Here is a 27,622-nt window from a genome sequence, read left to right on the forward strand (position 1 = left end):
ACTGAAACAATGGAACTAAATTTAATTGGTTTAACAGCCAGCAGGGTTGGGGGGGTGGGATCTGGCTGTTAAACCAATTAAATTTAGTTCCATTATTTCAGTGTGCCAGGGCAGGGAGCTGCACATGGGGGAAGTGCTGAGCCTGCAGCAGAGCTTGGGGGTGAGGGGGTGGCCGAGTCTCCCACTACTGGAGCCAGGCAGCCCCACTTAGGGAGCAGGGGGGGTGGGGGAGAACAGCAATAGTGCACATGCGGCTGGAGGAACGTGTCGACTGAAGCACATTAATCGGGGCTTTGGGGCTACGAGAAGTTAAGCCTGGGGGTGGGGGGTGAAAGTAACTTAAACTCTCTACCTGGTTCAAATCATTGTGTGTGGCTGTTCTTAAAACAGGGGTTACAAAACATAGGGACTACGTCTACACGTGAAGCCAACATCGAAATAGTCTATTTCGATGAATAACGTCTACACGTCCTCCAGGGCTGGCAACGTCGACGTTCAACTTCGACGTTGCGCGGCACCACATCGAAATAGGCACTGCGAGGGAACGTCTACACGCCAAAGTAGCACACATCGAAATAAGGGTGCCACGCACAGCTGCAGACAGGGTCACAGGGCGCACTCAACAGCAAGCCGCTCCCTTAAAGGGCCCCTCCCAGACACAGTTGCACTAAACAACACAAGATACACAGAGCCGACAACTGGTTGCAGACCCTGTGCCTGCAGCATGGATCCCCAGCTGCCGCAGCAGCAGCCAGAAGCCCTGGGCTAAGGGCTGCTGCCCACGGTGACCATAGAGCCCCTCAGGGGCTGGAGAGAGAGCATCTCTCAACCCCCCAGCTGATGGCCGCCATGGAGGACCCAGTAATTTCGATGTTGCGGGACGCAAATCGTCTACACGGTCCCTACTTCGACGTTGAACGTCGAAGTAGGGCGCTATTCCGATCCCCTCATGAGGTTAGCGACTTCGACGTCTCGCCGCCTAACGTTGAAGTTAACTTCGAAATAGCGCCCGACGCGTGTAGCCGCGACGGGCGCTATTTCGAAGTTAGTGCTGCTACTTCGAAGTAGCGTGCACGTGTAGACACAGCTATGGTGAGACATTACTTATTAAGGCCTGTCTCTTATTCACATGCACTGCAGCTCCTGAAGTACTGATTTTGTGAGTGAAATTTAAAAAAATGGCTCTTCTCACTATTTTGGTTGCAGACCCCTTCTTTAGGGAGAAGGTCAAAACAACTTTCAGAAGTACAAGAGCAAAACTTATTCAGTGGAGAAAGATGTAAATGCTTGAAGAGACAGAAGATGTGGAGCAAGAAGTAAAACTCCATGTAGCGGCACAGAGGCAATATTGTACCACATCTGGGTTCATTTATTCCTGAGTTGTGAATCACAGGCAAGCATGATCGTTATAAATGCCCTTTGGCCACTTTCTTCCTGTATATTCCATATCATTCACTGTTGCCCTTCACTGAATCCACTTCAGCCTCTCTTTCTGGTGTAAGCAAATAGATGCTGGAGAAGTACAGAGAAACAATTGTAAGAGTAGTACCATATTTATGTCATTTAGCCCAAGCTGACATTACTCTGCTGGATTATCCTTCTATTTTGTCTCTCCTCTGCCATCGTGTGAGGCCTGGGACAGAACACAGGCAGGAATATACCCTACTTCACATGGAAGGTGACCACCATCTTTTGCAGGAAGGCTGGGTGGGGCCACAGGTGGGCCTTATCCTTACAGAAGACTGTGTAAAGGTGACAACTAAGAGCGAAGTGGACAGGGTTTTGCAGACAGGGAAGTTTAAGAGGGAGAGCAAGAGACCTTGACAATGAAGAAGCTGCCGAGTGAGTGTACTAGATTTTGGTGAGAGTGAGTTTGCTTGATTGTTTGAATTTTAATTCAGACTATAGGTGATTTCAGTTACTGTGACAGTTGGGACTGTGTGTCTGGGAAGGTCCGATTCCTTGATCCTTTGATCTGCCTCAGGATCAGCTTTCCCCTATGTGGCTAACGAGGGGGTAGGCCTGACCTATGTGAGCAGGCTTTAAAAGTCAGAGGCAGAGAAACCAGGAGAGCAAAGCGGACAGGGGGCTGCAGACAATACATGCATGAAGGGACAAGATCAGAAAGGCAAAGGCATAAAATGAGCTCAAACTAGCTAGACACATGAACAGTAACAAGAAGAATTTTACAAATATATTAGAAGCAAGAGGAAGACCAAGGACAGGGAATGCCTGCTCAGTGAGGAGGGAGAAACCTCTGCCATTTCTGAGTTTCCTAATATTGTGATTAATAACTGCTTGGTTTTGTCATCACCAAGAAGTTTGATGAAGGAATACCTAAAATAGTGAATGCTAGTAGGAAGTGGTAGGTTTACAAGATAATATAAAAAAGCACAAATTAAAAATTATTTAGAAAAGTTAGATGTCTGCAAGTCACTAGAGTCTGACGAACTGCATCCCAGAATACTCAAGGAGCCTTTACCTATCATCTTTGAAAAGTCATGGATGTCAGGAGAGATTCCAGAAGACTGGAAAGAGACAAATATAGTGCCCATGTATAAAAAGGGGAAATAAGAGCAAGCCAGGAAACTACAGACCAGTCAGTTTAACTTCTGTGCCTGCAAAGATAATGGAGGAAGTAATTAAGGAATTCACCTGCAAACATCTGGAAGAAAATAAGGTGATAAGGTAACAGCCACCATGGGTTTGTAAAGATCAAATCATGACAGACCAATTTGACAACTTTATTTGATAGGATAACAAGTCTTGTGGCTGAGGGACACGTAGGGGATGTGGTATACCTAGACTTTAGTAAGGTATTTGATACAATCTTGTATGATCTTCTTATCAATAAACTAGGCAAATACAACTTAAATGGGGCTACTATAAGGTGCGAGCATAACTGGCTTAATAACTATTCTCAGAGAGTAGTTATTAATCGTTCACAATCATGCTGGAAGGGCATAACAAGCGAGGTTCCACAGGGGTCTGTTTTGGGAACGGTTCTGTTCAATATCTTCATCAACAATTTAGATATTAGCATAGAGAGTATGCTTAGTAAATTTGCAGATGATACCAAGGTAGGAGGGGTTGCAACTGCTTTGGAGTAGAGGGTCAGAATTCAAAATGATCTGGCAAAGTGGAGAAATGGTCTGAGGTAAACAGGATGAAGTTTAATAAGGACAAATGCAAAGTGCTCCACTTGAAGAAATAATCAGTTTCACACATCAAAAATGGGAAGGGACTGTCCAGGAATGAGTACTGCAGAAAGTGATCTAGGTGTCACAGTGGACCACAAACTAAATATGAGTCAACAGGGTGATCCTTTTGCAAAAAAAGCAAACATGATTCTGGGATACATTAACAGGAGTGTTGTGAGCAAGACACGAGAAGTCATTCTTCCGCTCTACTCTGTGCTGATTAAGCCTCAATCGGAGTATAGCAGACCCTCGATTTACATGAGGGTTGTGTTCCCATGCACTTTTGTGTACCCCGAATTTCACTTAAGTTGGGGGGCGGGGTGGCATTTTTCCCCAGTGGAATGCATGTTATGCAGCCAGGGAAGAAGCCGGAGAAAGAGAAGTTACTCACCGTAGTAACAGTGGTTCTTCAAGATGTGTCCCCGTGGGTGCTCCACAATAGGTGTCGGGCTCGCTCTGGCGCCGCAGATCAGAAACTTTCCAGCAGTCTCTCCCGGACCGCGCATGAGCCGGCGCGCACCGCTCCCTTGCGCGTCCCCGGCCACGTGCACGGTCCGGTCCCTGCCAGTTCCTTGACCAACCGCCTCAGATGCCCCTGGAAAACACTAAACAGAGATCCGAAGCGGGGAAGATGGGCGGGTGGTGGAGCACCCATAGGGACACATCTCAAAGAACCACCGTTACTATGGTGAGTAACTTCTCTTTCTTCTACGAGTGTCCCCGTGGGTGCTCCACAATAGGTGACTACCCAGCAGTAAACCAAGTAAGGAGGTGGGTAATCAGTTTATGTGCAGCTTGCCCCTGAAAGGACTGCAGTCAACAGACGGGTATCCTCTTCGAATACCCAGTGCAGAGCATAATGCTTAGCGAAGGTGTCATAGGATGACCAGGTCGCCACTCTACAGATGTCTTTCAAGGCAATGCCCTTGAAGAAGGCTGTTGATGCCGCCACCGCCCTGGTGGAGTGAGCCCTAGGCGGGGCCAGCAAAGGAGTCTTTCGAAGTTCGTAGCACATTTTTATACAGGACACAATGTGCTTCGAGATTCTCTGTGAAGAGAGACCCTCTCCTTTCAACCTGGGAGCAAGAGAGACTAGAAGTCTGTCCGTTTTCCAGAAGGACTTAGTTCTGTCTATGTAGAAGGCCAACGCCCTCCTCACGTCCAGGAGATGTAGGCGTGCCTTCTTGCCAGAGCTGTGAGGCTTCGGGTAAAACGAGAGTAAAACTATAGGTTCGTTAAGGTGGAACTCTGAAGAAACTTTCAGAACAAAGGCCGGGTGCAGCAGTAAGGTTACCGCCTCCTTTGAGAATACTGTGCAGGGCGGCGTTGCCATAACTGCTGCAAGCTCGCTCACCCTGCAAGCTGACGTGATTGCAAGGAGGAAGGTTGTTTTTATCGTAAGGAGACGTAGGGGAACTGTGGCTAAGTGTTCAAAAGGTGGGCCCATTAGCGTGCTGAGCACCAGGTCCAACTTCCACGATGGTGGAATCGGTTTCCAAAGGAAGTACAGGTTTACCAGCCCCTTCAGGAACCTGGTAACAATAGGATGGGCAAATACCGTGGGGCCCCTCCTCTTCATGCTGAAAAGCAGATATAGCGGCGAGGTGGACCTTTAGCGAGGATAGGGAAAGCATGCCCCTCTTGAGGTGCAGTAAGTATTCTAGTATTACAAGTATAGGAACATCAAGGGGAGCTAACCGCTTGGCAGAACACCATGCAGTGAATTGAGTCCATTTCTGTTTGTAGGTCTTCCTGGTGGAGGTCCTTCGGCTACTCTCCAGGACTTGCTGTACTCCCTCCGTACATGTACTCTCTAGGGAGCTGAGCCATGGATTAGCCATGCTTGTAGGTGCAGGCATTGAGGGTGTGGGTGCACTATGAACCCCTGGGCCTGCGTGAGTAGGTCTGCTGCCACTGGAAGGGGGAGCGGTAGGCGGTCCGACATGCGCAGAAGCAAGGGGAACCATTGCTGTCGATCCCACGTTGGGACTACTAGAATCATGCGGGCTCTCTCCCTTCTGGCTTTCTGCAAGACCTTGTGGATGAGCACTGTGGGGGGAAACGCGTAAAGTAGGGGGCCCTTCCATGAAATCGCGAATGCGTCCCCCAGGGACCCCCGCCCCAATCCTGCCCTGGAGCAGTACTGGGGACACTTCTTGTTGTGCTGAGTGGCAAACAGATCTATCTGAGGAAACCCCCATGTGTGAAAGATTGGTCATAGCAGATCGGAACGGATCTGCCATTCGTGCGTGAGTGCAAAGCGCCTGCTCAGCTGGTCTGCTTTCACGTTGTGAGCGCCCGGCAAATACGAGGCTTTCAACGTTATATTGTTGGCGATGCACCAGTTCCACAGCCAGACTGCTTCCGCGTATAGGGCACGGGATCGAGCTCCTCCTTGTCGATTTATATAAAACATGGTGGAGGTATTGTCTGTATTGGTCCCGACTACTTTGCCTTGTATGTGGTCTCGAAAGTGTTTGCAGGCGTTGAACACTGCTCTGAGCTCCAGTATATTTATGTGCAGTGACTGTTCCGTAGGGGACCATAGTCCTTGCGTCGCTTTGTCACCGATGTGAGCTCCCGATCCTATGTGGGAAGCGTCTGTATTAAGAAAAATAGAGATTTGTGGTTGGTGAAAGGGTACCCCTGTCAGCATGTTCTTGGGGTTTACCCACCACTGCAGGGATCTGCGCACCTCTGTCGTGGGCGACACCACCCTGCGGACAGTGTGGGATGCCGGCTTGTAGACGCTCGCCAGCCAATGTTGCAGGCTGCGCATATGCAATCTGGCGTTCTGCACCACAAACGTTACTGCTGCCATGTGGCCTAGCAGCTGCAAGCACGTTAAGACCGGCACCGTGGGGCTGCATGTAATGACTTGCACCAGCGAACTGATGGCGCGAAAGCGGGCGTCGGGTAGATAGACCCTTGCTGTAATAGAGTTTATAAGTGCCCCTACGAACTCTATGTCTTGTGTGGGGTCGGTCTTGGACTTTGCGAGGTTGATGACCAGGCCCAGCGAAGAAAACGTGTCTGCTGTTACGCGTATCATGCGTAGTACCTCTGCCTTCGGGGTCCCTTTCAGTAGGCAGTCATCCAGATATGGGAATATAAATACCCCTTGTCTGTGCAGGTAGGCTGACACCACTGCCAGGGTTTTGGTAAAGACTCTGGGGGCCGAGGAGAGGCCGAATGGAAGAACCTTGTATTGGAAATGCTCCTTGCCGACCATAAAACGGAGAAAGCATCTGTGTGCCGGGTGGATCGTTATATGAAAATACGCATCTTGTAAGTCGAGGGCTGCAAACCAATCTCCCTCGTCCAGTGCCGTGAGTATAGAGGCGACTGTGATCATCCGAAAACGTTGTGTGCACAAGTACCGGTTGAGGCCCTGAAGATCTAAGATGGGCCTCCAGCCTCCTGTTTTCTTCTCTGTAAGGAAGTATCGTGAATAAAAACCTTTCCCCTGGAATCGCTCCGGCACTTTTTCCACCGCCCCTATGAACATAAGGTGGTCCACCTCCTGTTTGAGTCTCGCCTCGTGGGAAGCATCCCTGAGGTGAGACCTGGGCGGAGGTTTCGGCGGTGGGAGCGACTGGGAGGGGATCGCGTAACCCGTGGCTATGATCTCCAGTACTCATTTGTCTGTGGTGATCTTTTGCCATTGGGGGTGGAACGGTCGGAGGCGATGATGGAACATTAGCTGGGGATGGCATTGCGCGATGGTAGTGATAGTGCAGCCCTCGACCTGCCCGTCAAACTTGTTGCCTTTGGGCCTGCCCTGAGGATGCACAGCTTTGTTGGGAACGTTGCCTAGGAGTTCTATACTGTTGCTGCTGTTGATGTCACCCTTGGTCATAGCCCCGTTGGTAGTGAGCACGCTGTGGTTGGTACGGGTATCATCTTTGCTGAGGGTAATACTTTTTCTTTCTGTATGGAGGGGTATAAATACCCCGAGTTCTGAGTGTAGCTCTTGAGTCCTTACTGGAGTGAAGGACCAAATCGGTTGAATCTGCAAACAACTTCTGCGTGTCAAAGGGGAGATCAACAATCTTCGCCTACAGATCCCTCGGGACACCCGATGTCTGAAGCCAGGATTTCCTGCGCATGACCACTGCTGTAGCCGTTGAGCGTGCCGCCGTGTCTGCCACGTCCAGGGAGATCTGGACTCCTGTCCTCGAAGGTGCATAGCCCGCTTGCACAATCGCCTTCAGCACCGGCTTCTTATCTTCCGGAAGCGAATCCATGAGAGAAGTAAGCCTGGAGTAATTGTCGAAATTATGGTTCGCTAGATGTGCTGCATAATTTGGCACTCTCAACAGCAGGGTGGAGGAGGAGTACACCTTTCTGCCGAACAGCTCTAGCTTCTTGGCATCTCTGTCCGTACCCCCCACTTTGTACTGGGAAGTCTTTGATCTCTGCTGAGACGATTCTACCACCAATGAATTTGGTTGTGGGTGACTAAAAAGGAACTCCATGCCCTTCGCCAGGACGAAGTATTTCTTATCCGCTCTCTTGTTTGTAGGTGGAGCGGAAGCCGGGGTCTGCCATATGGTAGTGGCTGACTCCATGATGGCTTCGTCGAGCGGGATAGCGATTTTGGATGAAGCCAGGGGTCTCAGATTTTTCAGGAGTTTGTGATGCTTCTCCTGTACCTCTGCTGTTTGGATGCCTTGCGTGAAAGCCACCCTTTTAAACAGCTCCTGAAACTGTTTGAGGTCGTCCGGTGGAGCAACGTCCCCAGGGGCCGTAGCCTCATCGGGGGAGGACAAGGAGGAACCACTAGGGTAAGCCTCCCTCGAACTCTCAGGTTCTTGCGGTCGATGGTACACCCGCTCGCTAGAGGCTTGTGAAGGAAAGTCTCGGGGTTCCAAAATCAGCTCCCCTTGAGACAACTGTGTTTCCGTCCCCGTCGGAGAGTGTCCACGGGGGTACTGGACGGTCGGGGGGGACCTGCCCCTAGGTGTATGCCTGGGGTGTCTGTGCCCCGCATGGTAAGAGCGACCATGGCAGCACGGGCATGGTTCCTGGGATGGAGACCTGGACCACTCTCGGGGTGTGTACCCCCAGTGTCTGGGAGAGCAAGATCTCCGTGATGATTCAGACAGTGGTGAAACTGGTTTGTGATAGTACTCCAAGGGATCCAATCCCAGAAAAGGCGAAGGTGGCCCAAGCCATGGTGACGCTGGTTGGAGGAACGGAGGAGGCGGCTCTGGGTAGGCTGCAGGAGACCCATGTCTTCTGGGTGGCGTGCGCAGCATAAGGGGTAGGCTTGTTGAGAGTAGCATTGCAGCCCTGTCCGGAGAAGGGCTGCGGTGCTGGGTTTTCGCTCTTGCCTTACCCCTCCCCTGCGGGGCTGGCACCGCCCCCTCCTGTGGCGGGGATCTCGGCCCCGCTGTCGGCGCTGCGCTCGGCACGCTCAGCTGCGGTGCCGCGCTGATAACGTCTTCCGGTGCCTGCAGGCTGCGTGCCTGTTGGCCCTGCACTGCTGGCGCCGCGGGGTTCGGTGCCGCTTGTGGCGCTTGCCTGGCCGCCACTCTGAGAGCTGCGCGTGCCGGCTGTTTAGTAATCGGAGGCTCAGCCTCTCTGCCACGTGCGCTGCTGCCCTGCCGCTTGTTTGGATCTGCGGCTGGGGGCTGTGTGCTACGCCCATCCCGCTCGCTGTGACCGCCGGCAGGCATTGCGCTGGAGAGAGTTTCCTCCGTTTCTGCACCGAGGGAGTGAGGGAAGCCGCCTTCCTTTTATGGAGACCAGGGGGTCCCTCCGATTGAGGCCTCTCCGGCACGTCGGGCTGGAGGGCCTCATCAAACAACAGCATTTTCAGCCGCATTTCTCTGTCTTTTCTGGCCCTGGCTGTGAGCTTTGCACAATGGGAACACTTCTGGGTAACATGTGATTCCCCCAGGCACCTAATGCATTGACTATGCCCATCGGAGGCCGGCATAGCTTCACGGCAGGACTCACATTTTTGAATGCTGAAGAGGACATTGCGGTGAGTCTTTGAGTTGTTAATAGGGTACTTAGCGCTAGATTTGTGCCTGTTCCACTTTCGCGGACCGCAGCCCGCCGTGGCCAGAGGCCTACTGGCCTTCACGTTCCCGCGTCTTCTCCGCTCCTCTTCTCTCTTTACTAAATCTTTTTTTATATTATATATATATATTTGTCCTTTCTTCTTTTTCTCTTTTTTTTTTTTTGCAAGAAAAAAAAACAACAGTTTACACTGAAAGAACTCTAACTAAGCTAACTCTGGCCGTAGCCTGAGCGGATTCCGTCTGCAGCTGATGGCGGTTGAGAAGGAACTGGCGGGGACTGGATCGCGCACGTGGCTGGGGACGCGCAAGGGAGCGGCGCGTGCCGGCGCATGCGCGGTCCAGGAGAAACTGCTGGAAAGTTTCCGATCTGCGGCGCCGGGGCGAGCCCAACCCCTATTGTGGAGCACCCACGGGGACACTCGTAGAAGAACTAGAGCTCCTTTTGAAAGGTAAGTCCTGGGGTTGTGGGGGGGTTAAGCCTGGCGGTGGGTTTGAGCCATGAGGAGGGGATGGGGTGGGGTTAAGCCAGGGGTGGATTGGGGTATGGGGAAGGGGGTTGAGCTGGAGCTGCGTGCAGCTGATGAACTGATGGGGGCAGGGGGATGGTGTTTGAGCTGGAGCTGCATGTGAGGGGTGGTGAACTGGAGCTTCAGCCAGATATGGGGGTGGGGGGTGAGCTAGGGCTGAGGGGGCTGAGGCAGGGCCTGGGGGAGCAAGATTTTGAGTTGCGCTTTACTCATGTTAATGCAAGTTAAGTGCAACTCAAAATCATGCATTAAAAGGGTCTACTGTACTGTGTCCAGTTCTGAGCACCACATTTCAAGAGGGATGTGGAGAAACTGGAGAAGGTCCGGAGAAAAGCAACAAAAATGATTAAAGATCTAGAGAACATAAGCTCCAAGGAAAGACTGAAAGAACTGAGCTTGTTTAGTTTAGAAAAGAGAAGACTGAGAAGGGTCATGGTAGTGATTTACAAGTATCTAAAAGAGGGTTACAAGGAGGAGGGAGAAAAAATTTCTTTTTTGCCTCTGAGGATAGGACAAGAAGCAATGAGCTTAAACTGCAACAAGGGAGGTTTAGATTGGACATTAGGAAAAGCTTCTGAACTGTCAGGTTGGTTAAACACTGGAATAAATTGCCTAGGGAGGTTGGGGAATCTCCATCTCTGGAGATATTTAAGAGCAGGTTACACAGACATCTATCAGGGATGGTCAAGATGGTGCTTGGTCCTTCTGTGAGGGCAGGGACTGGACTCGATGAGCTTTCAAGGTCCCTTCCAGTTGCAGTGTCCTCTGATTCTATGATTCCCATGACTCTGCAGACCAACTGACAACACCTCAATGAAGGAGTGGGACTGTTGAACCAGGCTCTTCAAAGGACATTCTCGCTTTTGGTCCATCACCTTAATAAGATGAATACTGCTGAGGGAATGACAACTTTTTCCAGGGAGCAGGTGGATGCCCGCCATTGCTACTGGAAGCCTGGCATGGTATAGCACGTACCTGCACTCTGCTATGTGGCCAAGCAGGTGCAGGCACACCCTGGATGCTGAAAGTGGAAACATGGATACTACCATCATAAGGTTTGTCAAAGCTTGACACCTGTCCAATGGCAGCAAAGCTCTACAGTGGGTCAGGTCTAGTACTGTTCCGATAAGCTCTGTGCAGTAACAAATGTGGACTTTTCAGTATTCACAACCTGCACGTGGCCTGCAACTCCATGATGTCCCTCTGAACTTGAGAGCCTGGAGCTGCCTTTGAGAAGCCAGTTGTCAAGGTACAGGTATATTTGGACACAGTGGTGTCTCGGGTAAGCAGCAATCAGATGTGCACTTGGCAAACACTCTCAGTACCACTGCCAGACTGAATGGGAGGACTGTGAACTATAGTTTGAGCCCACTCTGAACCACAGGAAAACCACAATTCAAGGGCCACACACCAGACTCCTGGGTCCAGGGAAGGAATGATGGAGGCTACGGAGACCATCTGAGCCTTTAATAGACACCATAATGTAAATAATAACAATCATGGATAATTAGTTGGCAAGGACTGTCAATGTGCAGAGACAGGTAGCACTGCAGTGACAACAGAACAGGACAAAAGACTCAGTTCTGAAGTAAATGTTCACTGAACAGTTGGGGTTTGTGGTATCTCATTAAGTATGTTATACCAAAGAAAACATTACTCATGCCACACCCTTTTCCAGTGTGCCAGCCACTTACAAAATTTTGGGGTCAACTTACCTCTTTAACGTGAGTGTGAAAAGATACAGACATGTCCAGTAGGATCTTGCGCTGCTCCACACGTCGAACAAAATCCTGAATTCTGTCTTCTAACTGGTGTGCAGCTTGATAAATCTCTTCTGGATCACACTCCCCTGTCTGAGCCAGCTGCTCGGCTGCTTCCAGTAATTTATCTGCATTGGTATAAGTGTTCTGCAGAAAAATAAAATGATTGTTTTACAGGCGTAAGTGAACAGAAGGCAATGCTGGCCTGTAAGCATCTAAAGATGCAGTAATATTGTCCATTTAGGGAAACACACTGGAAAAATGAATAAAGTATTAGATTGATGGAATCTCATGTCAATAACCTTCTGATGCTCATGAGGGTAGTAACTGTCTAATCCTCTCACATTGCCCTTTAATACACTGCAGAAAAGAGAATATTTTCAGACAAGCTATAACTTTACATAGACTGGGCAATAAAATGTTTAGGATTTTTGCATACAGTCAACTAAAAGAATAAAGGAAACATCTATATATGTTTTCTACACTTTGCTTCACGTTCATAGAAAACACAAAGACCTTTAGCTGCTGGTCTTTTGGGGGACAAGGGATGGAAATTTTTAGAGTTCTAACTCTTTGAAGCCTGGTTTTAACAATTATTATCCTTTCACACTTTTGTATTTGAAATATGTGTTTTTCTCCTGTTAGGAAAAGCGGAACAAATATCCAATTCATTCAAATAAAACAGGGTGAATTTTCATATTTTGTTGTTTATGTTTCTTATTGTTTTTTGTGGTATTCTAATCATGCAATTAAAACATGTCATGAGTGAAGCAGAATTTCTACTAACATAGAAAATCCCCTTACCTAAAATGCAGGACATGGTCCATTCATTCCAGGGCTACAGTGCCAAAAATCCACCACAAGACTGTAAGTCAGTTTTAAGGCCTGACGTGTTGACAAGGAACATTGTTAAACAACCATTTGAAAAAGCAGTAACATATAGCGTATGTTTACACGGACACAAATCTTTGAAATAGACATGCTAATGGCCATTTTGAAGATTACTAATGAGGCGCTGAATTGAATATTCAGAACCTGATTAGCATTAGGACGCTTCTGCCCACGGTGCTTCGAAAGCCCCGCTTTTGAAAGCGTGCGGCTTGGCGCAGCTACACGGTGGTCCTTTTCGAAAGGACCCTGCACCTTTCAAGATCTCCTTATCCTAATCACTGATTGGAATAAGGCGATTTCGAAAGGGGTGGGGTCCTTTCAAAAATGACCCCTGTGTAGCTGCGCCAAGCTGCACGCTTTTGAAAGCAGGGCTTTCGAAGTGCCTCAGCCGGAAGCGTCCTAATGCTAATGAAGCGCTGAATTGAATATTCAGTGCCTCATTAGTAATCTTCGAAATATGTCTATTTCGAAGATTTGTGCCCGTGTAGACACAGCCACACTGTTAAATCACAAGGCTTTTCTAAGCACTAATACAAGAGCAATGACCAAAACCAAATGATTTTAATTTACCTTTTTAAGTAAGATATTTAGAAAAAATATCATATAACTGAGAGCAATGATGTATGAGGAGTCAATAGAGGAAAATATCGTCAGAGGTCTCCTTGCAAAAGCAAATAAATTGGGCTGTGATGAGGTATTGAAATAGAGCATAGAGAGGGCACAATGGAAGAGCAGTGGTGTTGGTGCACAGGACCAAGTAAAGGAAATTCTGGAAACGGCACAAGGAATCCTTTTCCAGGTGCGGAGCGCTGATTGACTCTGCTTTTGCAAAGGTAAAACAAGAGTTCAGCCACTGCAAAAGGGAGAGAAGTCTAAGCACAATATTGAACAAACAACAAAACCCACAGAACCAAAAGACACAAGTATCTGACATGAAAACAATTTCCCTTCCAAGAGAGCAACTGTGACTTGAAAAGAGATTTTCTCAAACAAGTACATTTCATTATTTATTAAAACTGAAATTCAGAAATTTCACTTACTTTTACCTTTCTTGCTGCTTTTGAAAGATACTGTTCAGGGCGCTATACTTTGAATGATGTACAGGTTTCATACACTAGTGGAGATCCGTAACGTTTACACTACAAACACTATAGTAATCCCTCAAGATACGCATATTCAAAATGCACATCTCACATTTACAAGACAGGGGGTGGCAGTGGGGAGACCCCGCAGGCCCACTGGTGGAAGCCATGTGGGCAGCGCCCAGCCGGCAGAGTGAACCTCAGTGTGTCTGGCTAGGGGGTAGAAGTTCCCTGCCTCCCTGAGACTGGGCTCCCAGCCCAGCCCCCCCAGCAGCAGCCACTTGCCTTGCTGCTTGTGGAACCTGGGAAACTGACCTGCCGTGAGCTAGTCAGTATCCCAGGTCCTGCAAGCCTAAGGGAGACTGGAAGCAGTGGTAGCCTGGTTCCCATCTCCCCACTGCTGGTCAGTTTCTGGGTCCTGCCAGGGGCAAGGAGACTGGAACCAAGCTGCCCCCTGGATCCTGGCTCCCCAACACTCTGGGAGGCAGGAAACTGACCAGCCCTGGTGGACTGCTCAGTTTCCTGGGTCCGGCAAGCCCAGGGTAGCTGCTGCAGCCTTGTTCCCATCTCCCCTCAACTTGCGTGAAAATCTGAGTTATGCGGGGATTGCAGAAACACAATCTCTGTGTAACTTGAGAGCTTACTGTACTGGGGAGCTTTTAGCAACTAAAGAGGAAGAAGACAGAGGCCTAGCCTACATAAGAAAAGGTTTGTCACATAGCATTACTGGCAAACCTTAACAATACAGATGAAGCCTACGCCAGCAAAGGAGTGCTATTGCCACTAAAGCTTATATTAGGTCCCCACAGAAAAACTGTACTGGTAGATGCCTACACTTGACCTTTGCTGGTGTGGAAAGGAAAAGAAAATAAATAACGCCCCCAACAGGCATTACCATTCCAATCAAAGTTTCTATTGTAGATGCGACCTACAACATGACAGGGAGACAGGTAATCTGAGTTCTCTTTGCTTGCTTTGCCACTGAGTTACTAGGCAACTTCTATATAAATTCGTATGTTCATCTTTGCGCCCATGTATGTAAAGCAGAGAGTCTTAATGTATCTCAGGTAGGACAGAGGCAATAGTAAGATCTTTTATCAAGGTGTGTAAAATTGCTTTGAGTTCCTCAGTTGGAAAGTGCTTGTGATGTAAAACGTTAAAAAAATTCACACGAACTAGAACACTAATACTCCAGCAGTGGTGGCATGTTTCTCCCAAAACACATTCCTACAACCTCCCTCTCACTTCCCCTAACTGTTGTTTTTCTTAAAAATCAACATAAATATTTTGAAATTAACTGTAAACATGTTTCAATCACCTTTCAAAGTACTCAGCGGTATTATCTACTTGCAGCGCAAAAGTTTTGTACACTTTGCAATCAACATCCATTTCTGTCTCAATGCTGCTTTCACCTATTTTGACTTTTTACTTGTTCAATATAATAAATTGGCTTGGTGTTTTTGAATTAAGCTGTGCACGCACTAGACTGGGGTCGGCAGCCTATGGTTCCAAAGCCACATGTGGCTTTCAATGAGTCACTTGCGGCTCCAGATGCTGCCGCCGCTGCCTCCTCTTGCCACTCCCTGCCCTGCCGCACTGAAATAATGGAAGTAAATTGAACTGGTTTAACAGCTGGCAGGACTCTAGCCATTAAACCAATTAAATTTAGTTCCATTATTTCAGCGTGTAGGGCAGGAAGCCACTTGAGCGGAACATGAGCAAGACAGCTGTGGCAGGGGGGAAGCGTCCAAGTTTGCCCCTTCTGGAGTTGCACAGCCTGGATGAGGAGGATGGGAGAGGAGGAGCACTAACAGCACATGTGCAGCTGGAGGAACTTGTCCAGCTGAGGTGGGTTAATCCTGGGTTTGATTATGGGGGGTGCTGAGAGGGGTTACACTGGGGAATTGGGGGGGGCACGTTTGGGTCTGCGATAGGATAGGCCTGGGTATGGGGCTGGGGAGGGCAGGTTGGGGCTGAGACAGGTTAAGTCTGGGGATGGGGGAGTGAAAGTAACTAAAACTTTCTAACTAGTACAAATCATCGTGCGTACGTTGTTCTTAAAATGGGGTGACAAAAAGCACGTTTTGATGATATTTATTAAAGACTATCTCTTATTCATGTGTATTGCAGCTTTTTTTAACTGAATTTGAAAAAATGGCTCTTCTCACTATTTTGGTTCCAGACCCCTGGGCTAGACAAATAGTATCACCTCCCACTCTCCAATACTAAATCATGGAATCATAGGGCTGGAAGGGACCTTTGGAGGTCATCTAGTCCACCACCATGCCTGAAATAGGATCAGTCCTAATTAAATCCTCCCTGCCAGGACTTTGTCAAGCAGGGACTTAAAAACCTGTATGGATGGAGTTTCTACCACCTCTCTAAGCAACGCATTCCAGTGCTTCACTACCCTCTTGGTGAAATAGTTTTACCTAATATCCAACTGAGACCTCTCCTTCCATAACTTCAGACCCTCAGCTCCTTGTTCTGCTTTCTATCACTACTGAAAACAGCCTCTCTCCATCGTCTTTAGAGCCTCCCTTGAGGAAGTTAAAGGCTGCTATCAAATCGCCCTTCACTCTTCTCTTCTGCAAAATAAGTTCAGAATCCTTCAGCCTCTCCTGATAGGTCATGTGCTCCATACCCTAATTTTTGTCTCCCTCCACTGGGCCTGCGCCAATGCATCCACATCCTTTCTTTACTAGAGGGTTCAGAATTGGATGCAATAATCCAGATTAGGCCTCACCAGTGCCGAACAGAGGGGAATAATAACTTCCCTACTTCTGCTGGAAATGCTTCTCCTAATGCACCCCAATATGTTGTTAGTCTTCTTGGCTACAAGGGCACACTGTTGACTCCTATACAGCCTCTCATCTGCTGTAATCCCCAGGTCCTCTTCTGCTGCACTGTCACTTAGACAGTCGGCACCAAGCCTGTAACAATGGTTGGGATTCTTCCGTCTCAAGTGCAGGACTCTGCCCTTCTCCTTGCTGAAACTTATCAAATTTCTTTTGACCCAATCCTGCAGTTTATCAAGGTCATTCTGGACCCTATCCCTACCCTTCAACATATCTACCTCTCCCCCTAGATTAGTATCATCGGAAAATCTACTGAGGGTGCAATCCATCCCCTCATCCAGGTCATTAATAAAGATGTTGAACAATACTGGCCCTAGAACTGATGCTTGGGGCACCTCACTAGAAAATGACTGCCAACCAGACATTGAGTCACTGATTGCTACCCGTTGGACCTGACCACCTAGCCAGCCTTCTATCCATCTTACAGTAGAGGTATCCAATCTATTAACTTATGGTAAAGAATGTTGTGGGAGACTGTATCAAAAGCTTTGCTGAAGTAAAGGTATATCACATCCATTGACTTCCCCATGTCCACAAAGCCAGTTACCTCATCACAGAAGCTGATCATGACTTGACCTTGGTGAATCCATGTTGACTAGTCTTGATCAATTTCCCCTCTTCCAAGTGCTTCAAAATGGATTCCTGAGGTTCGCCTCCATGATTTTTTCAGGGACTGAGGTAAAGCTGACCAGCCTATTGTTCCCGGGACTGTCCTCCATTCCTTTTTCAAAGATGGACACTAAGTTTGCCTTTTTCCAATCACGGAGGTGCTGCGTCTCTCAACTATTGTACTTGAGGAAGCCTGCACCTGCATGGTAGCAGAGTGCACTACCCACCACAAGTCCTGTTCAGTACTTATGTGTATTCAGTGCTATAGTCAAAGCTCACACAGATGAACAAGACAAGAAAGTTAAGTGATCACATTTGTAATCTGAAAGGCTAAACTGGCCAACTTCCCAGGGAACCAAAGGTCCCACCCACAGCCATCTGTGTGACTAAAAAGATCATTTTCCATTTTATAATTAAATCTGACATTTTATTCTTGTGAAATTCTATTTAAGAATTCTGAAAGCATCCTCATCATGCTGCATCCTGAGCATTTCAGATTTATCTTTCTAAACAATAGAACATGATCTAGATGAATTAAGACTTTAACGTAATTAAGACATCAATGTAAAATTCATAAAATACTTTGAAAAAACAGTTCAGATTCTTTATCTTTGTACAACATGCAGAAAAAAAGGTCAGTTCTCATTTCTGTAAACTTTGCTTCAACTAGTGAAGACAAAGTGGAAATGCCTCTTCCTATATAGGTATGCCAGTGGGCAGAAACTGAGAACTTAAACAGGGTGGCTTATGCTAGACAATGCCCCAAGACAGGCTGATGAATAAACAAAATGCAAAGAGAAGATGTCTCTAGGGATTTAATATAACTGATCTAAAGTATGCAAGGTTATTCTATATCTATTCAACAGTTAAAGCAATTCCAGAAGACTGAGAGGACAAGCTGAACACCATGGTCCTAGAAACTGTTCATGCACATTTTCTAACTACACAGGGAGCCATACCTGGTGTAAATCAGCTTTAACTATTTTAAAATAAAAATATAAACAGGTAGCTCAGGAAGTTCCATTTTATCTTTAAAAAATTATACTTGTCTTTAAAAAATGTTCGCCAAGCCTAACAACTTTAATTGCAAACGTTTCGTTACTAAACTGAGTAACATCATCAGTGCCTAGTTTGAGATCTTCAAACCATTCCTTATATAGTCCTGTCACATAGACCTTATCAGTAATTAGATCCTGATTGAGTACTCCTGTCTTCAATTTAAGACCAATTTGCACCTAATCCCACCCTCATTAGCTGTTCTTCTTCTATTGTCCTTTGATCTCATAAGTTCAAACACCGGACCTAAATCAACGTGCGGGTTAACTGCCACAATTCCAGAGAACCATGCTTCCAAGAATTCTCTTCCCTGTCTAGATCCAGCTTGTCCTATTACTTTCACATTACTGAAGTCAAATTTGTAGCCAGTATTATCTTCATGTAATGAGAATAATGTTAAGGGACCAGGCCATTTTACAGCCAATTGATGTGCATGTATACAGGTGGTGAACTTGCTTCCCCTCTGTCCAACACAGTGCTTGGAGCAGTTTCGGCATTGAATCTTTTAGATCACATTAGTTTTGCACATACAGTCAACCACATCTTTACTCTGTTTAGTAACAAAACATTTTCAATTAAAGTTGTTAGGCTCGGCGAACATTTTTTAAAGATAAAATAGCTTTAACTATCTCTGAGAAAGTGTCATAATTAAATACAGGGCCTGCAGTAGCTGTTACCATGAGACATCCAGCAGGAAAATGAACACCGGCTACATACTTTTATAGCACAAAATATAACTTATCTGTACTTCATACAGAAGTTAAATGTGAATTACACAAAATAGCACAGAGTCACAGCCACCATCAATATAGAAGAAAATGGACAAGAACTACCAGGTAACTACTAGGTGGCTACAATGGTCTCATCATAGCTGGTTCAAACATAAGGCCTTATTTCAGCCTTGACTTACTCTACAAATGGGCTCAGCAGGGCAGGTCAAGAAGAGATTTTTGTTTAGACATGATTCCGAATCACGTAAATGGAGCATCAACTTAATTAAGATGCAACCTCCATATGGATAATACATGGCTAACAGACTCCTGCTTGTACACCATACTTGTATCTTGGGCAGATATCATGATGCACAACTGGACATCTCTCAGCCACATTTGCAACAAAAGGAATAACTGAGTCAGAATCCCACAAACACATGAGGGAATAATAACAAAACAACTGTCAGTGTCCATGGGTTTTGAGCAGAGATTTTTTTGTCCTATAAGAGGACTGTTAAAGGTAACTGAAATTGAAATCCTATGCACGTGGGACAAATGTTCTTATTTGCGCAACACAGATCATGAAAGATTATAGCTAGGAGGGAAGAAAAGGTAGACTCTATAACTGCTTCTTTGAAGGCAAAATTAGTCTATTTAATAGTAACTGTTACTATTTGCTTCTGGCTTACGTGTGCAATACTTGTCTGTGTCACAATTAACATATTTTGTAGACATATTCACAACTAATAAATTATTTTGTTAGTCTTTAAGGTGCTACTTGACTGCTTTTTTTGTTTTTCTAATATTGTCATCACAGTTACAGTAGTCGTGGAATCCGTGACTTCTACTCACAATGGCCGGAAGCTTCAGGGTCCCCCTGCCACCCACACTGACTGGGAGTGGTAGAAGGTTCCCTGGAGTTCTGAGCTACCACAGATAGTGGGAGCCACTACAGCTCCAATACCGAGCCTGTACAGATGCCCAAGTGATGTGGGGACTCCACTGATACCCATTTTACCATGGATATTATTAGTAAAAGTCAGGGACAGGTCACTAGGTTCCATGAATTTTTCTTTATTGCCCATGACCTGTGCATGGCTTTTACTGAAAATATCTGTGACAAAATCTTACCCTTATTCATAACTGCTAGGCAAAGGTGCACCTATAGCCAATATAACAAATTCCCTTTGCATTTACACTGATGGGATACACAAACACAATGTAGGCCTTCTATTGACCTGGCTTACACTTACACTGCCTATTACATGTGTGCTTCTGATTTTGTTAATACCTTACCGTATTTTGGATGTCTCTGTGTCACTTCCAGCAGTCATCAGCAAAAATGTCCCAAGAGGAAAACAGCACAATCTCCCAATTTAAATACTGACATTTACTGATAAACAAACCAGTTTAGATACCTAGTATCTATCATTTGCTTAGTGTACATGTTTGCCAGTATAATTCATCATCCTTCTATCGGCCTAGCTATAGAACACCAATATTATCCTGTTCATTGAGCAGATGAAAACATCATTTTTGCATCAGAATGTTTAAACTGCCATGAGACTGAAGTCTGCTGATATCACAGGGAATTATGAACACTTTTGCCTGCCATCTGCTAATTTATTCTGATTCATTTGAGTAGTCCTGGGGAGTTGGAATGTAAACTAATCTGGAGAAATAGTATAGGATGAATAAAGAAAAGTTACTCACCGTAGTAACGGTGGTTCTTCGAGATGTGTCCCCGTGGGTGCTCCACAATAGGTGTCGGGCTTGCCCGGCACCGCAGATCGCATCTTCCAAGCAGTTTCTGCCGGACCGCACATGCGCCGGCGCGCGCCGCTCCCTTGCGCGCTCCTGGCCATGTGCGCGATCCGGTCCCCGCCAGTTCCTCGACCAACCGCCTCGGGTGCCCCTGCAAAACACTAACAGAGATCCGAAGCGGGGAGGATGGGCAGGTAGTGGAGCACCCACGGGGACACATCTCGAAGAACCACCGTTACTACGGTGAGTAACTTTTCTTTCTTCTTCGAGTGTCCCCGTGGGTGCTCCACAATAGGTGACTACCCAGCAGTAACCCAAGATAGGAGGTGGGTAATCGGATTATGTGCAGCTTGTCCCCGAGAGGACCGCTGCAGAGAGACGGGTATCCTCTTGGAATACCCTGTGAAGGGCGTAATGTTTCGCGAAGGTGTCGTACGATGACCAGGTCGCCGCTCTGCAAATGTCTTTTAACGCAACGCCCTTGAAAAAGGCTGTTGATGCCGCCACCACCCTAGTGGAATGAGCCCAGGGAGTGGCCGATAAAAGAGTCTTTTTGAGCTCGTAGCACATTTTTATGCAGGATACAATGTGCTTTGAGATTCTCTGCAAGAAGAGACCTTCTCCTTTCGATTTGGGAGCGAGGGAGACTAGGAGTCTATCCGTTTTCCGGAAGGATTTGGTCCTGTCTACGTAGAAGGCTAGCGCCCTCCTCACGTCCAGGAGGTGTAGGCGCGCCTCTTCGTTGGAGTTATGAGGCTTTGGATAAAACGAGGGTAGAACAATAGGTTCGTTAATGTGAAACTCGGAAGAAACTTTGCGAACAAAGGCTGGATGCAGCCGTATGGTTACCGCCTCCTTGGAAAAAACAGTGCAGGGTGGCGTTGCCATGACTGCCGCGAGCTCGCTCACCCTACGAGCTGACGTAATTGCAAGAAGAAAGGTCATCTTTATTGTAAGGAGGCGGAGGGGAACCGTGGCCAAGGGCTCGAATGGTGGTCCCATTAGCGTGGTAAGCACCAGGTCCAAGTTCCACAAAGGTGGAATGGGTTTCCGAGGGGGGTATAGGTTTACCAACCCTTTGAGGAACCTGGTAACCATAGGGTGGGCGAACACCGCGTGCCCTTCCTCCTCATGTCTGAACGCCGAGATGGCGGCAAGGTGGACCTTCAACGAGGATAGCGAGAGTCCTCCTCTCTTGAGGTCCAGTAAATACTCTAGTATTGTAGGTATAGGCACCAAAAGGGGGGCCAGCTGTTTGGTAGAACACCAAGCCATGAAGCGAGTCCATTTTTGCTTGTAGGTCTTCCTGGTGGAAGTCCTCCTGCTACTTTCTAGGACTTGCTGTACTTTCACTGTGCATGTGCTCTCTAGGGAGCTGAGCCATGGATTAACCACGCTTGCAGTCGCAGGCTTTGGGGGTGCGGGTGCACTATGGACCCCTGGGCTTGCGTGAGCAGATCCGGCGCCACCGGAAGAGGCATCGGTGGACGGTCCGACATGCGCAGGAGTAGGGGGAACCATTGTTGTCGATCCCACGTTGGGACTATCAGGATCATCCGGGCCCTTTCCCTCCTGGCTTTCTGCAAGACTTTGTGGATCAGCACTGTGGAAGGAAACGCATAAAGCAGGGGGGCCCTCCACGGGATCGCGAACGCGTCCCCCAGGGACCCCCATCCCAGTCCTGCCCTGGAGCAGAATCGTGGGCACTTCTTGTTGTGCTGAGTGGCAAACAGGTCTATTTGGGGAAAACCCCATGCGTGGAAAATCGGCTGTAGCAGATCGGGACGGATCTGCCACTCGTGTGTGAGTGCAAAACGCCTGCTCAGCTGGTCTGCCTTCACATTGTGCACACCCGGCAAGGATGAGGCTTTCAAGATTATATTGTTGGCGATGCACCAGTTCCATAAGCGGATTGCTTCCGCGCATAAGGCACGGGATCGAGCTCCTCCTTGCCTGTTTATATAAAACATGGTGGAGGTATTGTCTGTACTGATCCCGACGACTTTGCCTTGTATGTAGTCTCGAAAGTGTCTGCAGGCGTTGAACACTGCTCTGAGCTCCAGTATATTTATGTGTAGTGACTGTTCCGGGGGTTACCACAGTCCTTGAGTCACCTCTTCACCCATGTGCGCTCCCCACCCTATGAGGGAGGCATCTGTAGTGAGAAGAACCGATATTTGCGGCTGGTGGAAAGGTACCCCTGTTAGCAGGTTCCTGGGGTTTACCCACCATTGTAGGGATTTGCGCACCCCGGCTGTGGGCAACACCACCCTGTGAACGGTGTGTACTGCCGGTTTGTATACACTCGCCAGCCAGTGCTGCATGCTGCGCATGTGTAACCTGGCGTTCTGTACTACGAACGTCGCCGCTGCCATGTGGCCCAGCAGCTGCAAGCACGTCAAGACCGGCACCGTAGGGCTGAAGGTGATGACCTGCACGAGGGAACCGATGGCCCGAAAGCGAGCCTCTGGTAGATATACTCTCGCTGTAACAGAGTTTATGCGAGCCCCTATGACCTCTATGTCCTGTGTGGGGTCTATTTTTGATTTTGCCAGATTGATAACCAGGCCGAGTGAAGAGAACGTGTTTGCTGTGACGCGTATCATGCGCAGAACCTCCCCCTTCGAGGCCCCTTTGAGCAGGCAGTCGTCCAGATACGGGAAAATAAATACCCCCTGTCTGTGCAGGTAGGCTGACACCACTGCCAAGGTCTTGGTGAAGACTCTGGGGGCCGAGGAGAGGCCAAACGGTAGGACCTTGTATTGGAAGTGTTCGTTGCCTACCATGAACCGGAGGAATCGCCGGTGAGCCGGATGGATAGTTATGTGGAAGTACGCGTCTTGTAAATCGAGAGCTGCGAACCAGTCTCCATCGTCCAGTGCTGTAAGGATGGAGGCGATTGTGGTCATCCGAAAACGTTGCTTGCGCAGGTACCTGTTGAGGCCGCGAAGGTCTAAGATGGGCCTCCAGCCTCCTGTCTTTTTCTCCGTGAGGAAGTACCTGGAGTAGAACCCTTTCCCTTGCAGTTGCTCCGGCACTCTTTCCACGGCCCCTATGAGCATGAGATGGTCCACCTCCTGCCTGAGCCTTGCTACATGGGAGGCCTCCTGGAGGTCGGGCTTGGGTGGAGGTCGTGACGGTGGGAGCGACTGGAAGGGGATGGCGTACCCCGTGGCTATGATCGCCAGCACCCATTTGTCTGTGGTGATCCTTTGCCACTGGTCGTAGAATGGTCGGAGGCGATGGTGGAATAGTCGCTTCGGATGACCTTGTGCGATGGTAGTGATGGCGCAGCCCTGGATCTGTGTGTCAAACTTGTGGCCTTTGGCCCCACCCCGAGGACGCACGGCTCTGTTGTGAACGTCGCCTGGAAGTTCTGTACTGCTGATGCTGTTGATGTCGCCCTTGCTCGTAACCCCTGTGGTACTGGGGGCGCTGTTGCTGGTACTGGTACCGTCTTTGTTGAGGGTAGTACCTTTTCTTTGTGTATGGAGGGGTGTAAATCCCCAGGGTCCTGAGTGTGGCTCTTGAATCTTTACTGGAATGAAGGACCGAGTCAGTTGATTCAGCAAACAGCTTCTGCGAGTCGAAGGGAAGGTCAACTATCTTCGCCTGCAGATCCCTCGGTATACCCGAAGTCTGGAGCCAGGACTCCCTTCGCATCACCACTGCCGTTGCTGTGGAACGTGCTGCTGTGTCCGCAACGTCCAGGGCGATCTGAACTCCCGTCCTCGAGGCCGCGTAGCCTTCTTGCGCTATGGCCTTGAGCACCGGCTTTTTGTCCTCTGGAAGCGAGTCCATGAGGGAGGTTAACCTGGAATAGTTGTCGAAATTATGGTTCGCTAAGTGCGCTGCGTAATTTGCCATTCGCAACGTTCAAGTGGAGGAGGAGTAGACCTTTCTGCCGAACAGCTCTAGCTTCTTGACATCTTTGTCTGTTCCCCCTGTCCTGAATTAAGATGTCTTTGATCTTTGTTGCGACGACTCCACCACCAAGGAGTTTGGCTGTGGGTGGCTGAACAGGAACTCCATGCCCTTCGCCGGCACGAAGTATTTCTTATCCGCTCTCTTTTGGACAGGCGGAATAGTCGCAGGGGTCTGCCATATCGTAGTGGCGGACTCTAAGATCGCTTCATTAAGCGGTATTGCTACTCTGGAGGAGGCTGGAGGTCTCAAATTTTTGAGGAGCTTATGGTGTTTCTCTTGCACCTCTGCTGTCTGGATGCCTTGCGTGAAGGCCACCCTCTTAAACAGCTCTTGAAACTGTTTGAGATCGTCCGGACGATGGACGTCCCCCGGGGCGGTAGCCTCGTCCGGGGAGGAGAGCGAGGAACCGCTGGGGTACGTCTCTCTGGACCCTTCCGGTTCCTGCTGGTGATGGTACACCCTCTCGCTAGAGGTTTGCGAGGGAAAATCTCGGGGTTCCATAACCAGTCCCCCCTGAGATGCTTGAGTCTCTGTCCCCTGTCGCAATTGCCCTCGGGGGTACAAGATCGTCTGTGGGGATCTTTCCCTAGTAGATTGCCAATGGTGTCTATGCCCCGCGTGGTAGGCGTGACCATGGCAGTATAGGCACTGTTCTTGGGAAGGTGACCTAGACCACTCCCTTGGTGCATACCCTCTGCGTCTGGGGGAGGGAGATCGTCGAGACACTGGAGAGAGCGATTTTGCATAATAGTCCAGCGGTTCAAACCCCAGGAAGGGTGAAGGTGGTCCCAGCCAGGGTGAGGCTGGTTGCAAAAATGGAGAAGGGGGCTTCGGGTAGGCTAGGGGGGACCCCTGCCTTCTGGTTGGAGTCTGCAACATAAGCAGAGGGCTGTGAGAAAGCAACTCCACAGCCCTGTCCGGAGAGGGGCTGCAATGCCTCCTCTTGTGTGCAGCCTTCCCCCTCCCTGGAGGAGGTAACTCCGCCCCCTGACGCACAGGGGATTCCGGCCCCGTCCGCACCGTGCTAGGCACGCTCGAAGGCGGTGCCGCACGGGTGGTGTCCTTCGGTGCCTGCAGGCTGCGTGCCTGCGCGCTCTGCACCGCCGGTTCCCCGGGGGTCGGTGCCGCTGCCTGCGGTGCCGCCGGTACCGGCGCTTGTTTAGCCACCGCCCTGCCTGCGGTGCGGGGCGGCTGGCTGATTATCGGAGGCTGAGCCGCTTCCACGTGGCTCTCCGTGCCGCCGCCGATCAGCTGTTGCTGCGGCTGGGGGCTGCTTGCTCCTCCCGTCCTGCTCGCTGTTGCTGCCGGCAGGTATCGGGCTGGGGAGGCTTTCCTCCGTTTTTGCGCTGATGGGGTGAGGGAGGCAGCTTTCCTTTTATGGGCCCCGGAGGGTCCCTCCTGCTGCGGCCGCTCCGGCACGTCTGGCTGGAGGGCCTTATCAAAAAGCAGCATTTTAAGCCGCATCTCCCTGTCTCTCCTTGCTCTGGCTGTTAATTTAGCACAGAAGGAGCATTTCTGTGCAACATGGGACTCCCCAAGGCACCTTATGCATAGACTGTGCCCATCGGACGCTGGCATCGCCTCTCGGCAGGACTCACATTTTTTTAAATCCTGAAGAGGACATTGTTGGTGAGTCTTTCAGTTGTTAAACGGGTACTTAGCACCTTTTCTGTGCTGTTTTCCCCTTCCGATGGCCTGCGGCAGCAGGAGGGCTGATGGCCCTATGCTCCTGGCCTCCGGCGCTTGTTACTGGGACTGGATTGAAGCTGTCCCGCTTGTAGTTTGTTTGTTGCTTTTGTTTTTTTTGTTTTTGTTTTTTGCAAAAATAACAACCGGCTAACTTGCAGTAGCCTAAGTACTTGAAAAACTTTAAAGAAAAACAGTTAAAGTCATTGAATACGCTACTTGGCCTTAGCCTAGTTCGGATTCCGTCTGCAGCCGATGGCGGTTAAGAGGAACTGGCGGGGACCGGATCGCGCACATGGCCAGGAGCGCGCAAGGGAGCGGCGCGCGCCGGCGCATGCGCGGTCCGGCAGAAACTGCTTGGAAGATCCGATCTGCGGCGCCAGGCAAGCCCGACACCTATTGTGGAGCACCCACGGGGACACTCGAAGAAGAAGGGACAGATCACCTGTCTGAGAGCTAATAAGGAGTTCAGAATTATAAGTGACTTCAGGTGATTGGGCAATGTAACCAGATGGGATTTCAAGGGGATCATATAATCATGGGGCTGGAAGGGACCTCAGGAGGTCATCTAGTCCAGCCCCCTGCTTCACGCAGGATCAACCCCAATTAAGTCATCCCAGCCGGGACCTTGTCAAGCCGGGACTTAAAAACCTCTAGGGATGGAGAATCCACCACCTCGCTAGGTAACGGATGATGCCTTCTCATCTTTTTGGTAGAGTTGACTCTGATAGCCCCAGGTGGACAGGTTCTCTGATCAAAGGAAAAACCTGAAGTCAAAGTGTGTACACTTCAAATTTAACATTCATCTGCAATTATTCTTACAGAACACAATGCATCTCACAGCAAAAAAACACCATATGCCCGAAAACAAATGAACAGCAGGAATAAGTGAGAGACATCACATTCATTGTTCAGCCCCGAAGCATAAAAATCAAATCTCTTGTACTTGGCATACACAAAGCATGTTTGTTGCCTATTTATGTTTGGTTTAGAAAAGGGAAAAATCGGAAAGGGTGTGCCTGTCTTGGCAGTCACCACAGAACAAGAAGTTACAGATGAAAAAAAAGACTTGTTAGGTCATCTTGTCTATACTTTTCCAAGTGAAGAACTGATCCCTACAGTGTATTTAAGTACATTGTCTAGTCTAGTTTTTCGTATCTCAAGCAACAGAGATTCCACCCTTTCCCTCAGGAGATTATTTTGAAATCTCAGAACTCAGCAAAAGTTGCAGAACTCAGCAAAAGCGTTTTTTCCCCTTATTATTTAGCTTTTTTTTTCCTTTGCTCAGTTTCATTCCCTTGCACCTAAAACTACTCCTCTTGTTGCCTAGATCAAGTGCTCTTGCTCAGAAATATACACTCTTCAAATACCTTCATTCTGTTCTTTCCCAGTCATATCACATTGTGAAATTTCTCATGGATTTTATCTCCAGCACCTTAAACAGGTTCTGGACTCTATGATCCATAAAGTAATGACTCTGAATGTGGAACTAAAGATAATTTAGTAAGCAAATTTAT

At 48.6% G+C, this 27,622-nt stretch overlaps 1 protein-coding gene across 2 annotated transcripts in view; it reads right to left on the reverse strand.

The window, feature by feature from the left end:
• TRIO (trio Rho guanine nucleotide exchange factor) overlaps positions 1-27,622 on the reverse strand; it is a 527,884-nt gene that overhangs the window by 232,265 nt on the left and 267,997 nt on the right. For both annotated transcript variants that reach the window (XM_074987837.1, XM_074987838.1), the window contains exon 11: positions 11,475-11,666. In XM_074987837.1, the coding sequence (XP_074843938.1) occupies positions 11,475-11,666 (192 nt within the window). The remainder of the gene's footprint in view (positions 1-11,474; positions 11,667-27,622) is intronic.

Source organism: Carettochelys insculpta, chromosome 2, assembly GCF_033958435.1.
Source record: "Carettochelys insculpta isolate YL-2023 chromosome 2, ASM3395843v1, whole genome shotgun sequence".
NCBI classification, from domain to species: Eukaryota; Metazoa; Chordata; order Testudines; family Carettochelyidae; genus Carettochelys; species Carettochelys insculpta.